We start from the raw sequence: 11,951 nt of genomic DNA, 5'->3' as shown, positions 1-11,951 counted from the left end.
ACTCGACGCTGGATCGGTGTGAGAAATCATTCAGTTCCCAGCTACTGTGTGGTAGTGTTTCGAGTGGAGGAGATTGCGTGTATTAACGGCAGTGTGTTTATATCCAAAGTGTTGCGGAAACGAGTGGAGGAAGTGGAGCATGTTGTTCATAGATACTGAAAGGAAAAGGACAACCACCAGGAACCCTGGAGAAGTCATGCACGGCAGCGAGCACACGAAGAGAGAAACACACGCGGAAGATTGTTGCACTTGTTGTCATTTTATTCCCTGTAAATAAACGCATTGTACTCTACAGGAAGTCCTGCATTTGGGTCTTGCTTTCATAACCCTGAACCAGGGGCGATTTTAGCCCAGTTTTGGAGGTGCTTCAGCACCCCCAAAATGAATCAAAGCACCCCCAAAGAGTTGTTTATTGACATCAGAGTGTCTGATAGCCTTCCTGGCCTTTTTATCAGCCACTGGAAAACAGCTTGATTTTAGTAAACGGCGTCGAGTGAGTTAACTGTCTTCCATGCAGTGTTTACTTTTTGCAAAGCCAGTCAACCCCCCCCCCCGCAGTCTGGCACAAAGCAAAGTGTGTTACCTGTAAGGACAGCACAGAGGAGAACCATCAACATCAGAGCAAATGGAACATTTTGGGGATTTTATCTTTTTCATTTTGTTCAGTCCCACCACAATGCTGGGAGCTGTTGTTCTCCTGCTTGTACTTTATCTTGTTTCTATCATTTTCATCTCTAAGGAAAAAAGAAATGAACCCCCAGGACCGAGACCTCTGCCCCTGCTTGGTAACCTGTTGCAATTAGATCTCAAGAGACCCCACAAAACTCTGTGTGAGGTAAGGTAACTCTTCTCAAGATCTGAATTAAAAGAAGCCAGTTTAAACATATTACAATACCTAATGCTATGTTATGGCCCTAGCAGTGTCTCCTGTGAAATGTTAGGGGAACGTAACATGCTATTTAACTATTATTTTTTTTGAATGCTTCTTCCAGCTTTCAAAGGAATATGGCTCTGTATTTACTCTTTACTTTGGAACCAACAAAGTCGTGGTCCTGGCTGGATATGAGACAGTCAGAGAGGCACTGGTCAACTATGCAGAGGAGTTTGGAGAGCGCAACATCTCCCCGATACTTAATGATGTAAACCAAGGTCATGGTATGATTCTTTTATATTGTGGTTTATTAAGTTTAATTTCATGTTCACAAATCATCCACCCATTCTGTGTGAGCCCAGGGAAATTGCAGGTTTTGTTATTTGTGATCACTAGAGATATAAGAAAACATGATCGAAACAGGCTACACAATTAACAGCATGTTTCCTCATGTTTCCTCTGACCAATATCATGAAGTCCAGGTTTCTTTTCAATCAGAAAAATAATATTTCAAAAATAATATTTTAAAGGTTTAGTGGTTGATGTCTGCTATGAGTTAAGTTCTGCTGTTTGTGACAACATTGTGTTGTACTTTGAGTTCAGTTGATAGTTGGCTTTATAATAACATTTCACCAATGGAAACGCCAGATCAAAAGTGATAAAATGACTCTGAAATAAAAAATTAAAGGCCTGTAGAATTATGGTTGTAAACCTTAAAAACAGATGATTTTCTTTTTGAAGCAATGCTAATTTTATTTTATTTTTTTTGCTCTGATCTTTGCTGTTTTGCTTGGTTAAGATCAGATTGAGCAACAGCCTCCTTCACTCTCACTGACCTGACAGATTGCTCAACAGCAAATCCCTTAATCAATGTTCTACTTTGTGGATTCTTTCATTTAGCACACATTAGCATGTTATATAACCAGCTAAAGTCACTTTCCCTTGCTTATCCAACTCAGAATCAGTGGTTGGTTGAGGTGGTTTGATGCTTTATATTTATTTTGTAATTATCTTTTTTTCTTGCTTTGTAAAAGTCATCACTCTGCTGCCTTCAGACTTATCCATGTTTGAAATAATCAGCATATGATTGGGAAATCCTGGACTGACATATTGAGTTGATAACGCCAGCAATACCCGAATGGTGACGTGAAAGAGAATTAACACAGGAAAAAACAAACAAACTTTGAAATGATAAATATGATAAAGTAGGACCTCAGCTGTGGAGCCCGAGAAGTACATGCTGAAATACAAAATTACATGAAACACATACTGTTAGTTCTTTATTTGAGTTAAGGCATGAATACAAAATTGAGAACTCTGTCACAGAGACTACTGCTGAAACAGACAAAGGTCTGTGCTACAAGCCTGATTGTTCATTTGTGCCTCTGCTGAAATGTGAATGTCAGGCTCTGGCTGCTAGGCTGGAGCAGACATGCATTATACGTTATGTTTTGTAGGAATTTTGTTTGCAAATGGAGAATCGTGGAAAGAGCTGAGACGTTTTGCCCTCACCACCCTCAAAAACTTTGGGATGGGCAAAAGACTTTCTCAGGATAAAATCCTGGAGGAGTGTGGTTATCTGATTCAAGTGATTGAAGAGCATAAAGGTATGGCGATAATGTGTGTACATGTAAGTGATGACATTGTGTGCTGAAGCAGTTTTGAACCCTGAACTTCAACTTAAAGGATTTTTAAAAATAATTAGCACACCTCTAAATTTTGTGCATTTCTGTTAGTCCGTGTATGAATTTATTTATTTTAGATTTTTTCCCCCTTGTGTGTCAATTTACAGGAAATGCTTTTGATACAGCTCTTCCAGTAACTTACGCAACAGCCAACATTATCTCCTCTATTGTGTACGGAAGCAGATTTGACTACGGTGACCCTGTATTCAAGAATATGGTGAAGCGAGCCAATCAAACCATATGTGCCTCAGGTTCTGCATCAGTCCAGGTTGGCTTTTTGACTTGATGCTGTTTTTAAAATAAATTACACAAAAAATTTAAATCCACTAATATTACCACTGTGCACAGGATCGAGGTATAAATTGATAATGTTACAGCTTTAAGAGCAATCAGCATCCGTTTTCATGCTGATTCAGATTTGATGACAATTACATACATTCATATATGTATGTAATATATATGACGTCATATATATATGACGACGGGCACCGGAACAGTCAGGACCTCCTCCACTTCCACGCCTTCGGGGAACGCCAGTGGGGGTGGCGGTGGTGGTGGCTAGGACCAGATCCAAGCTGCCAGGTTCTCAATGCATCCCACGCTCGATTGGATCCTGGAGTTCTTCCTGCTGCTCCCGCTGTGCTCGGCCACCATTTGGGGCAGCTCCTTCCCTTGCTGGCCCCCAACACTAGTCCTGGGTCTCCCCCCCCCCAGGTTTCAGAACCACTGTAAATGAACCAAAGCAGAGTCGACGTTATTTTTATGCTTTTTAAACTCTCACGGTTGCTGTTCTACACACTGGCTGCCCCGCAGACCACACCCCGCCACAACAGGATAGAGCCAAAGCTGTAGCGTTGCCGTTAGCAAATGTGGCTCTGTGGTGCATTGGAAATCTGACTGTTTGCTTTTTCACAATCTTTTTTTCTTCTTATTTTATAAATTTGTTTGTTGCTCATTGACCCAAAGAAAGTAATTCTTAATCATGAGATACAATAAAATGTATATATGACACAATATGCACTCACAGTCATTAAGAGAATACATGGTAACGCTACCTGAAAATATTAGATATCTTTAGATGCACAGCAACAGTAACTTTGTTAATTGTGATTTCAATGATTTCTGTGAGAGAAATTCTGAAATAAGTTAAGTCATTGGTGCTTTCACAAAAATGAAAACCATGATTTAGTGAAAAATTGTGTAATAATACTGTATTGACATTTTTAAGTATGTAAACTGTGTCATATGACAAAGTAAAGTGTATTTAATTTTATTTCTGATAATTACGTGTATTTACTTGGAATAAGCTTTGTTTTACTGTTGTTTTCCACAGCTTTTTAACATGTTTCCCCGGCTGTTCAGTTGGATAAAAAATCGCCAGGTGGTGTTAAAAAATGTTGAGATGAATGTCAGAGATATAAAGAATTTAACTAAGCATCTGAAAGAGACTCTGGAACCCGGACTGTGCCGAGGGCTTGTGGACTGTTTTCTGGTTCTGAAACAGAAAGAAGAAGTAAGACAATATGTGTTTTTTAAAATTATGATATCATTATTTACACTTTAGGTTTGATAGCAATAAGCAATGTGAGTGTTACTTCTCTTAGGACTCCTGTGTTTTGGATACTCACTACAATGAGGAGAACTTGACATTCACAGTGGCCAACCTGTTTGCTGCTGGCACTGACACCACAGCAGCCACACTGAGATGGGGTTTGCTGTTAATGGCTAAATACCCACACATACAGGGTAAGGAACTGGACAAGACATGCAAGTCTCACCATAAAGGGATGTGCATGATTAGAAATACTACATGGTGCATTATGTATGGTAATAACACACAAATATATAGACTTCAGTGTCCTGTTGGGGTACAAGACCAAGGACTTCAGTTATGGGCTTACTGACATTTCAGCATGTGATATCAGAGAGAAAAGGCAAAAAATTAGGAGTTTTGTCTTTGTTACTACCAGTCAGTGGTAAATAAATACACAACATGTCATATGCAAACATGTACACCATAACAATATTCTGTGTATATTTTGGATTTTTTTTTTTTTTTTACACATTTTAGCAGATCTGTTAAAACTAAGGTGGACAAATCTGTTTCTTTATTTTGTCTCTGCAGAGCAGGTCCACGAGGAGCTGAGCCGGGTAGTAGGAAGCCGACAAGTTTGTGTAGATGACCGGAAAAACCTGCCGTACACTGATGCAGTCATTCACGAGACTCAGAGACTGGCAAATATTGCTCCCATGTCTCTTCCTCACCAAACTAGCCAAGATGTCACCTTCAAGGGATACTTTATCAAAAAAGTCAGCTGCTGTACCTAAATATATTTTAACATCTTGATTCACTTCTGATAACATGAAACGGTTCTGTAGATATACATCTACATGAGAAATCTTCTGTTTCCTACAGGGAACTATTGTGTTTCCCCTTCTCACCTCTGTCCTGTATGATGAGAGTGAATGGGAGAGCCCACACACTTTTAACCCTTCACATTTTCTGGACAAAAAGGGTCAATTTGTCAGGAGAGATGCCTTCATGCCCTTTTCTGCAGGTATGACAACTTTAATAAAATGTACACTTCCACAGACGTGATTGGATTTAAATGAGTGTAAACTGCTCTTGCAGGTCGCAGGATGTGTCTCGGAGAAGGTCTGGCTAAGATGGAGCTCTTCCTCTTCTTCACCTCCCTCATTCAGCGCTTTTGTTTCACTCCTCCACCTGGAATTACAGAAGATGAACTGGATCTCACACCAGCTGTGGGATTCACCACCCCTCCTTCATCTCATATGCTGTGTGCTGTCAGTCGCCAGTGAGAGACACATGGAACTTGACATTATAGCATTTACTTGTGACAGTAGCATAAGCAATAGCATCAAACAGATGTCAGCATTCTGAACAATAGGCAAAGGCAGATGTCAAGGTAACAGATTTTTCTGGCTACTTTTTAGTTTTACTCCCTACAGTTTCAAGCAAATATCTGTACTTTCTACTTATTACTTTTTCAAAACAGGCTCCTTACTTTGGCTGTAACGCATTTGGGGGGAGTCATTATCTTGTTATTATCTCGTCACTGTGGACCTCCCAGCCCATTGTTCCTTCACTGGGCTGGTTTCAGTCATTATGCAAATGTACTGTTTATAAGATTGGGGAAACCTGCATTCAGCTGACACTGAAGAAGTCACTTGGATGAGAGACGAAACGTTTCTCCCACTGAAAACGCTACTTCCAGATAAACAGAATCAACTTTTGGAGACTGCGGACCTTTGTTTGTTTATTAATCACCAGTTGATAAAAAAAAGATGACATGTGTCAAAGTCAGGGATTAAAAGTGATTGTTTTTAAGTGTCAGTTAATTTCCAGTGCAACTTTCCTCTCAGCTCAACAAACATCAGAAACACACAAAGTGTTTGTGTGCAGTTTGTTTCAAAGTGTGTTGCTAGCTAAAGGTCCAGCTGCTGTATTTCACAGGGAGAGAACAGAAAGAGAGCCAACTTCACTCAGAGATGGAGAAAGATAAGAAAGACAGGACAGGAGAGGAAGAAGAGAGGTTAGATTCAAAGGTAACGACTGCTCAGCGGTATCTGATAAACTGGAAATTTAAAGCCTACATGGAAGTCATGATGTTTTTAAATCAGATGTTGTACATTTGTACATGTGACATTATGCTTTTTCATGTTGTTAAACATCCTGTGAAACAAACTGATGTAGACTAACTTTATTATCTAATGGTTGCATGAAAACCTTGCTGTAGGTTAGTGCAGGATAAACAGGTTAGTTTGTTGTACTGTGAAAAGTGAAGAACACACTGGTCTTTAAGAACAGAAAAAGAGGAGAAAGAGCGGACTCGACAGCAGGACTCCTTGCAGATAAACATTGTGGTTTATTTACAAAGTGGTGAAAACAGTGAACAGCTGATCCAGGTACAATGAAAGGTGAGTGGGTGGTTTTCAATATGTAAATCTGCTTAGCCAGCTACTTTAGAGCAACAACCAAAGTTGTGGAGGAAACTGAGCTCTATAATGAACACTCACAGTCCAAGCCATTAACAGTCAGATTTAGGGTTGACCAGACTTTAGTTTGAATTTGTTTTGTTTTGGCTTTTAGGCAGTAATTTATTAAAGGCTTTACCTTTTCCATTGGTGCAACCTTTTAATTTATTTTTTTTAATTTACCTATGCTGTGTCTATGTTTAGTAGTTAATACCCAGGTAACATCCTTAACCACATTAGTTGTTCTTCCTGTTAAAAGCGGGTTTTTCCTTCCTACTGTTGCACTTGCTCATAGGGAGTCATATGATGGTTGTAATACAATTAATTGAAAATTAAAAAGACACAAATACTGAAATTGTTACTTTACAGAATTGCTAGACGACCAGATGCTGGGGCAGAGGAAGCATGTTCACTGCAGACCAAGAAACCCATATAGTCAATATGGCGATTGCAAATAATCCTATACTTGGAAATAAACACTTGTGTTTCTTTTGATGTGTGTGAATAAACACCAGTACTTGAAGTTTGGATCCCTCTATGCTTACGGATCTATGACAAAAGTATGAGCTCAAACTGACATAGCCTACCTTGTGCACAGAGAAAGCAAAAGCCAGATGTGTTTTTTATTTATACCATCAGTGTGTAGTTGGTGCATTGTGTGCTTATTAATATAATGGCTTGTGTTAACTGTTGGATACACAAATACCATTTTTACAAAAGTGTGGAGAGTTAAGCAAGGGGTATTCGCTTTTACAAGAAAACTACAATGTTTTGCTGATTGGGTGAAGAGTTTTGCAAAAATAGCCAATAGTTACAAAAAATGTGCTCAAGCCATCACATTAATAAGCACACAATGCACCAACTACACACTGGTGGTATGAATGAAAAACACATCTGGCTTTTGCTTTCTCTGTGCACAAGGTAGGCTATGTCAGATTGAGGTCATACTTTTGTCATAGGTCCATAAACATAGACGGATCCAAACTTCAAGTACTGGTGTTTAATCACACACATCAAAACAAACACAAGTGTTTATTTCCAAGTCAAAACGAAATAGTAATTTCACTGAGGAAAAAAAAGAAATCAGTCTACATCGTGTCGTCTCTCTGGATCTGGCCACAAAATTTTGTCTACATCACATGCAATGTCCTCTAGTCGAAGCACCGGGGAAAATATCTTCTGGAATTTTACATCTATGGTATTGTTGTGTTTCTCCTTAGAATATGGCAGTGCTACAGATCTTAGTGCAAAGTGACTGTACTAACCGATTCTCATTTCAAAATGTCCTTATGATGCTTGCTACAGTGTAGCGGCTCGAGTTAGGCTGAACCCGTTGGCCAGCTTCCCTCAGGGTCATTCCACGGTTGATTACATGGTCCACTATTGTAGCTCTGATGTCATCAGCAATTTTATTTCTTACTCTTCTTACCCTTCCTCTCCCCCCTCCTCGTCCTCCTCTTGCTCCTCCTTGTCCTCGTCGTCCTCTTCGTCCTACTTCTTCACCTCCACGTCCTCTTCCTCGGCCTCCTCTACTTCTCACTCTTCCTGCTCCCTCCATTGTACTCCACACACAAAGCTTACCTGTATTATAGTGCTTGGGCTGATTGCAAAGTGAACTAATTATCTAAAAAGGTTTTCACATGTGGCAGTGTGCCAGACAGTTGGCAAAATAGTGTAAATAATAGCCATAAATGTGTATAGTTTTGCTAGGAGTGCGTTGATCATTTGGAAATTGAGTGTAAAGCAGTGAGTTGTGTTTACAGTTCTGCAAAAAGAGTGCTGTGCAGTGGATTGTAGCTACAGGTTTGCAAAGTGTGTGTTACAAAATGGCAAACTGAGTGCAAAGCAGTGTTTGTGCTTTTAGTTTTGCAAACTCAGTGAGTGGTTTTGCTATAAGTATTAATAGTTTTAGAAATTGTGCAATAAGAATCACAGTTAGGGTTTAAGCATTCAGAAAAAACTGTAAACATGCTCTTTTCTACCAGTCACAGAGGTTACACTGACCTGCCTGCATTTCAGACCTGTCACTCACTGAAAACATTTGGATTATTATGAAATGATAAATATGATAAAGTCGGACCTCAACTGCGGAGAATGAGAAATACATGCTGAAACACATCGCTGCCAATACATTAAAAATGAGTTTTATTTTATGTATATTTTACATTGACGACTCAATGTGGCACAACCTTCTGTCGTAAAATTTTATCTCTTGTAGGGATTCTGTTTGCAAATGGAGAATCATGGAAAGAGCTGAGATATTCTGCCCTCACCACCCTCAAAGACTTTAAGTTCAGCAAAAGACTTCCTCATAAAATCTTGGCAGAGTGTAGCTATCTCATTCAAGTGATCGAAGAGCATAAAGGTATGGAGATAGCATGTATACGCAGTGTTAAAACAAAGACCAATTTAATTTTGCTGAGGTTTGTTTTAATGCTATTAGAATTAATTATTAATGTCTTAATCTTGTCCACATGTTGGGTTACAGGAGAACCATTTGATACAGCACTTCCAATAAATTATGCAACAGCCAATATTATCTTCTCCATTGTGTACGGATGCAGATTTGACCACAATGACCCGATATTCACAAAAATGGTGAAGCGAGCCAATCATGCCACATGTGTCACAGGTTCTGCATCAGTCCAGGTTTGCTTTTCACCCCCTTTTTTTTACTCTCTTTAAAAAAAATGAATGACAAAAAATATTAACAGTGACTATTGTTACCTGTGTGGCATAAACTGAATGGTAAACATCTGATTTTATGTTGAAGCAGACTCTGTCTGTATATCAGTTAACAAATTTATACTTTTGGTGAAATATATTTGGAGTGTTTTACTGTTGTCCATTGAGCCAAACAAAAATATTCACATGTCATGATGGGAAGGCAAAATATAAAATAGTGATTGAAAGCATAAAGTGGTCACAAAGATACGGAAAATACCAAATGTATACGTAAAACAATGCATGACGATGGTGCTTTTGTAAAAATGAAAGCATTACTTGAATCTTTACTTTTATCTTTATCTTTATCTTTAATTTTACTGCTTTATAACATGTTTCCCCGGCTGTTCAGATGGATTAAACTATTAGACTATCATAATGTGCTGGGCCGGACTCAAATGCAGAACTTGTGCAAGTTAAGTGATTTCATTTACAGTGACGGTGGATTGTGCTATTTACAAAGTCTTTCAGCTATTCACAGTTCAAGAGTCTCTTATTTACAACAGGGGAGGTGATTCCAAACTTCCAGAGCTGAAGGGTTTCCAGAAACAAATTCCTCCTCTTCAACGACACAAAACTCTCTCCCGTAAACTCCACTGGGACGTCCTTAACACAGGAAATATGAGTTAGAAATCTTTGTGAAGAGAAAATGAGAGTTTTTTACAGAGATGATGAGGAGATTGCTACTGCGGTTAGACCGCACTCAGGTGAAAATTGAAAGTCAGGTCCCAGCTTAGACAGTTGTCAGCTGATTGCAAATTGCCTCACAGGTGCTTCATTTCTTCAGGCGTGTTCAGGAGTGGGTGGAGGTAAAGAAACGGGTGAAGCACATAATAGGGCAGTCTGCTTCTGAACTCTGTTTGTACTCGTGATGGAGAGTTTGACTGTCCCACTCTGAGCTTGTGTCTCCTAGAGACCTCTTCCTGTTAAAAGGGAGTTCTTTCTCCCCACTATCACCAATAACTTGTTCATAGTGGATGGTCTGATCTTTGGGGCTCTCTCTGTAATATTGTAAGGGGTAAAATGAATGCAGACAAAAGCTATCCATTTATTTTGTGTCGACAGAGCAGGTCCATGAGGAGCTGAGACATGTAGTAGGAAGCCGAAAAGTCAGCGTTGATGATAGGAAAAACCTGCCGTACACTGATGCAGTCATTCACGAGATCCATAGACTGGCTAATATTCTACCTGTATGTCTTCCTCACCAAACTAGCCGAGATGTCACCTTCCAGGGATAGTTTATTAAAAAGGTCAACTGCTCATCCACAAAAAAAAACTTTTAATGTGTTAAAGAACAGCTTTGAAATACTCATGAGTTGTCGCAAAAGAAAAATTACCATCATAATCTGGCTACCCCTTCGGCGCCAGTTGTGGGCTCAAGGCTGGAGCCGACCAAAAACTCCCTGATAACGACTGTGTTTAGACTGTTCCTTCCCATTCCATGCAAGGCCACCTGGGTTGGCTGGAAGACTGTTTACTTAGCCTGGCAGGGTGAAGGACACTGTCTCAGTTGAACTATGGACACGCACACACATACATATACTGATAAGCACTCACTGACGCATCACCCTCCCTACCCCGGATCCAACGCCACCTACAACACTTACCTCCCCTCTGACGTGGACATCAGGTCAGTTGGAGGCGCAGTCGAAAGATTGCAGCCGTCCCAGATCAAATGTACACACTGGAACTCTTTCCCATGTTGCTGTCTGTGTTTATTGTGCTATGATGTGTTGATATCTGTGCATTCCTGTATTATCCTTCTGTGTTACACATTTCGATGTTTTTTTCCCTCACTACCTAGCCTGACCTGTCTCCCCAATGTGATGTTTGTGTATTGTATCTCGGTTGTGAGCAAAAGACCTGCAACTGACAAATAAAGGCTATCTCATCTCTCATCTCATATTTTGATTCACCTCTGATAACTTGAATCGCGCATTTATGTTAAATGTGCTCTTTTGCTTACAGGGAACTATTGTATTTCCCCTTCTTACTTCTGTCCTGTACGATGAAAGTGAATGGGAGAGGCCACACAGTTTTAACCCTTCTCATTTCCTGGATAAGGAAGGTAAATTTGTCAGGAGAGCTGCCTTCATGCCCTTTTCTGCAGGTATGACAACTTTATCAGGCTTTTGTTAAGAAAATTTGCACTTGCACAGACATGACTCGTTTAAATAAGCGTAAACTCTTTGCATTTGCAGGTCACAGGATGTGTCTCGGAGAAGGTCTGGCTAAGATGGAGCTCTTCCTCTTCTTCACCTCCCTTGTTCAGCGCTTTTGCTTCACTCCTCCACCTGGAATTACAGAGGATGAACTGGATCTCACACCAGCTTTGGGATTCACCACCCCTCCTTCATCTCATAAGCTGTGTGCTGTCAGTCGCCAGTGAGCGAGGGCTTAAGCAGGGCTTCTTTAAAGTGAATGCCTGCGGCATGCAGAAGGATCATTTTTCAGCCACCACCAGCAGATGTCACGATCCTGAACACCTGGATTGTTGAGCAAAAGCAGATGTTGTGAGATAAAAAGAGAAACATGTATTTCAGTCCTTCACATTAAGGCAAATAAAACTGTATTAACAGGAATGAGTGGTGTTCTTTAGAGATGGGAAAAACTGGTCTAATTTTTTGCTTGAATTTGCTGTTTTTACCAAGTAATTCACACAGTTTACCATATAT

General features: G+C 39.9%; 2 protein-coding genes across 3 annotated transcripts; both read left to right on the top strand.

The window, feature by feature from the left end:
• Window positions 1-448: 448 nt before the first annotated feature.
• Window positions 449-5,911, top strand: LOC146520049 (cytochrome P450 2K1-like). 2 transcript variants are annotated; one of them, XM_085155689.1, is made up of 9 exons: window positions 459-835; window positions 993-1,155; window positions 2,329-2,478; window positions 2,664-2,824; window positions 3,890-4,069; window positions 4,161-4,302; window positions 4,682-4,866; window positions 4,973-5,114; window positions 5,189-5,911. In XM_085155689.1, the coding sequence occupies exons 1-9, from the start codon at window positions 626-628 to the stop codon at window positions 5,374-5,376; spliced, it is 1,521 nt and encodes a 506-aa protein (XP_085011815.1). In that variant the 5' UTR covers window positions 459-625; the 3' UTR covers window positions 5,377-5,911. The 2 variants fall into 2 exon arrangements, with proteins under 2 accessions (XP_085011816.1, XP_085011815.1); XM_085155690.1 differs by lacking the exon at window positions 2,329-2,478 and having other exon boundaries at window positions 449-835.
• Window positions 5,912-6,488: 577 nt separating this feature from the next.
• Window positions 6,489-11,665, top strand: LOC146520048 (cytochrome P450 2K1-like). The gene is made up of 5 exons (XM_085157573.1): window positions 6,489-6,495; window positions 8,771-8,917; window positions 9,041-9,201; window positions 11,245-11,386; window positions 11,478-11,665. The coding sequence occupies exons 1-5, from the start codon at window positions 6,489-6,491 to the stop codon at window positions 11,663-11,665; spliced, it is 645 nt and encodes a 214-aa protein (XP_085013699.1).
• The last annotated feature ends 286 nt before the right edge of the window (window positions 11,666-11,951 follow it).

This window comes from Neolamprologus multifasciatus, chromosome 4 (genome assembly GCF_963576455.1).
Source record: "Neolamprologus multifasciatus chromosome 4, fNeoMul1.2, whole genome shotgun sequence".
Taxonomy (NCBI): domain Eukaryota; kingdom Metazoa; phylum Chordata; class Actinopteri; order Cichliformes; family Cichlidae; genus Neolamprologus; species Neolamprologus multifasciatus.
This window is presented reverse-complemented; position numbering and strand designations above follow the sequence as displayed.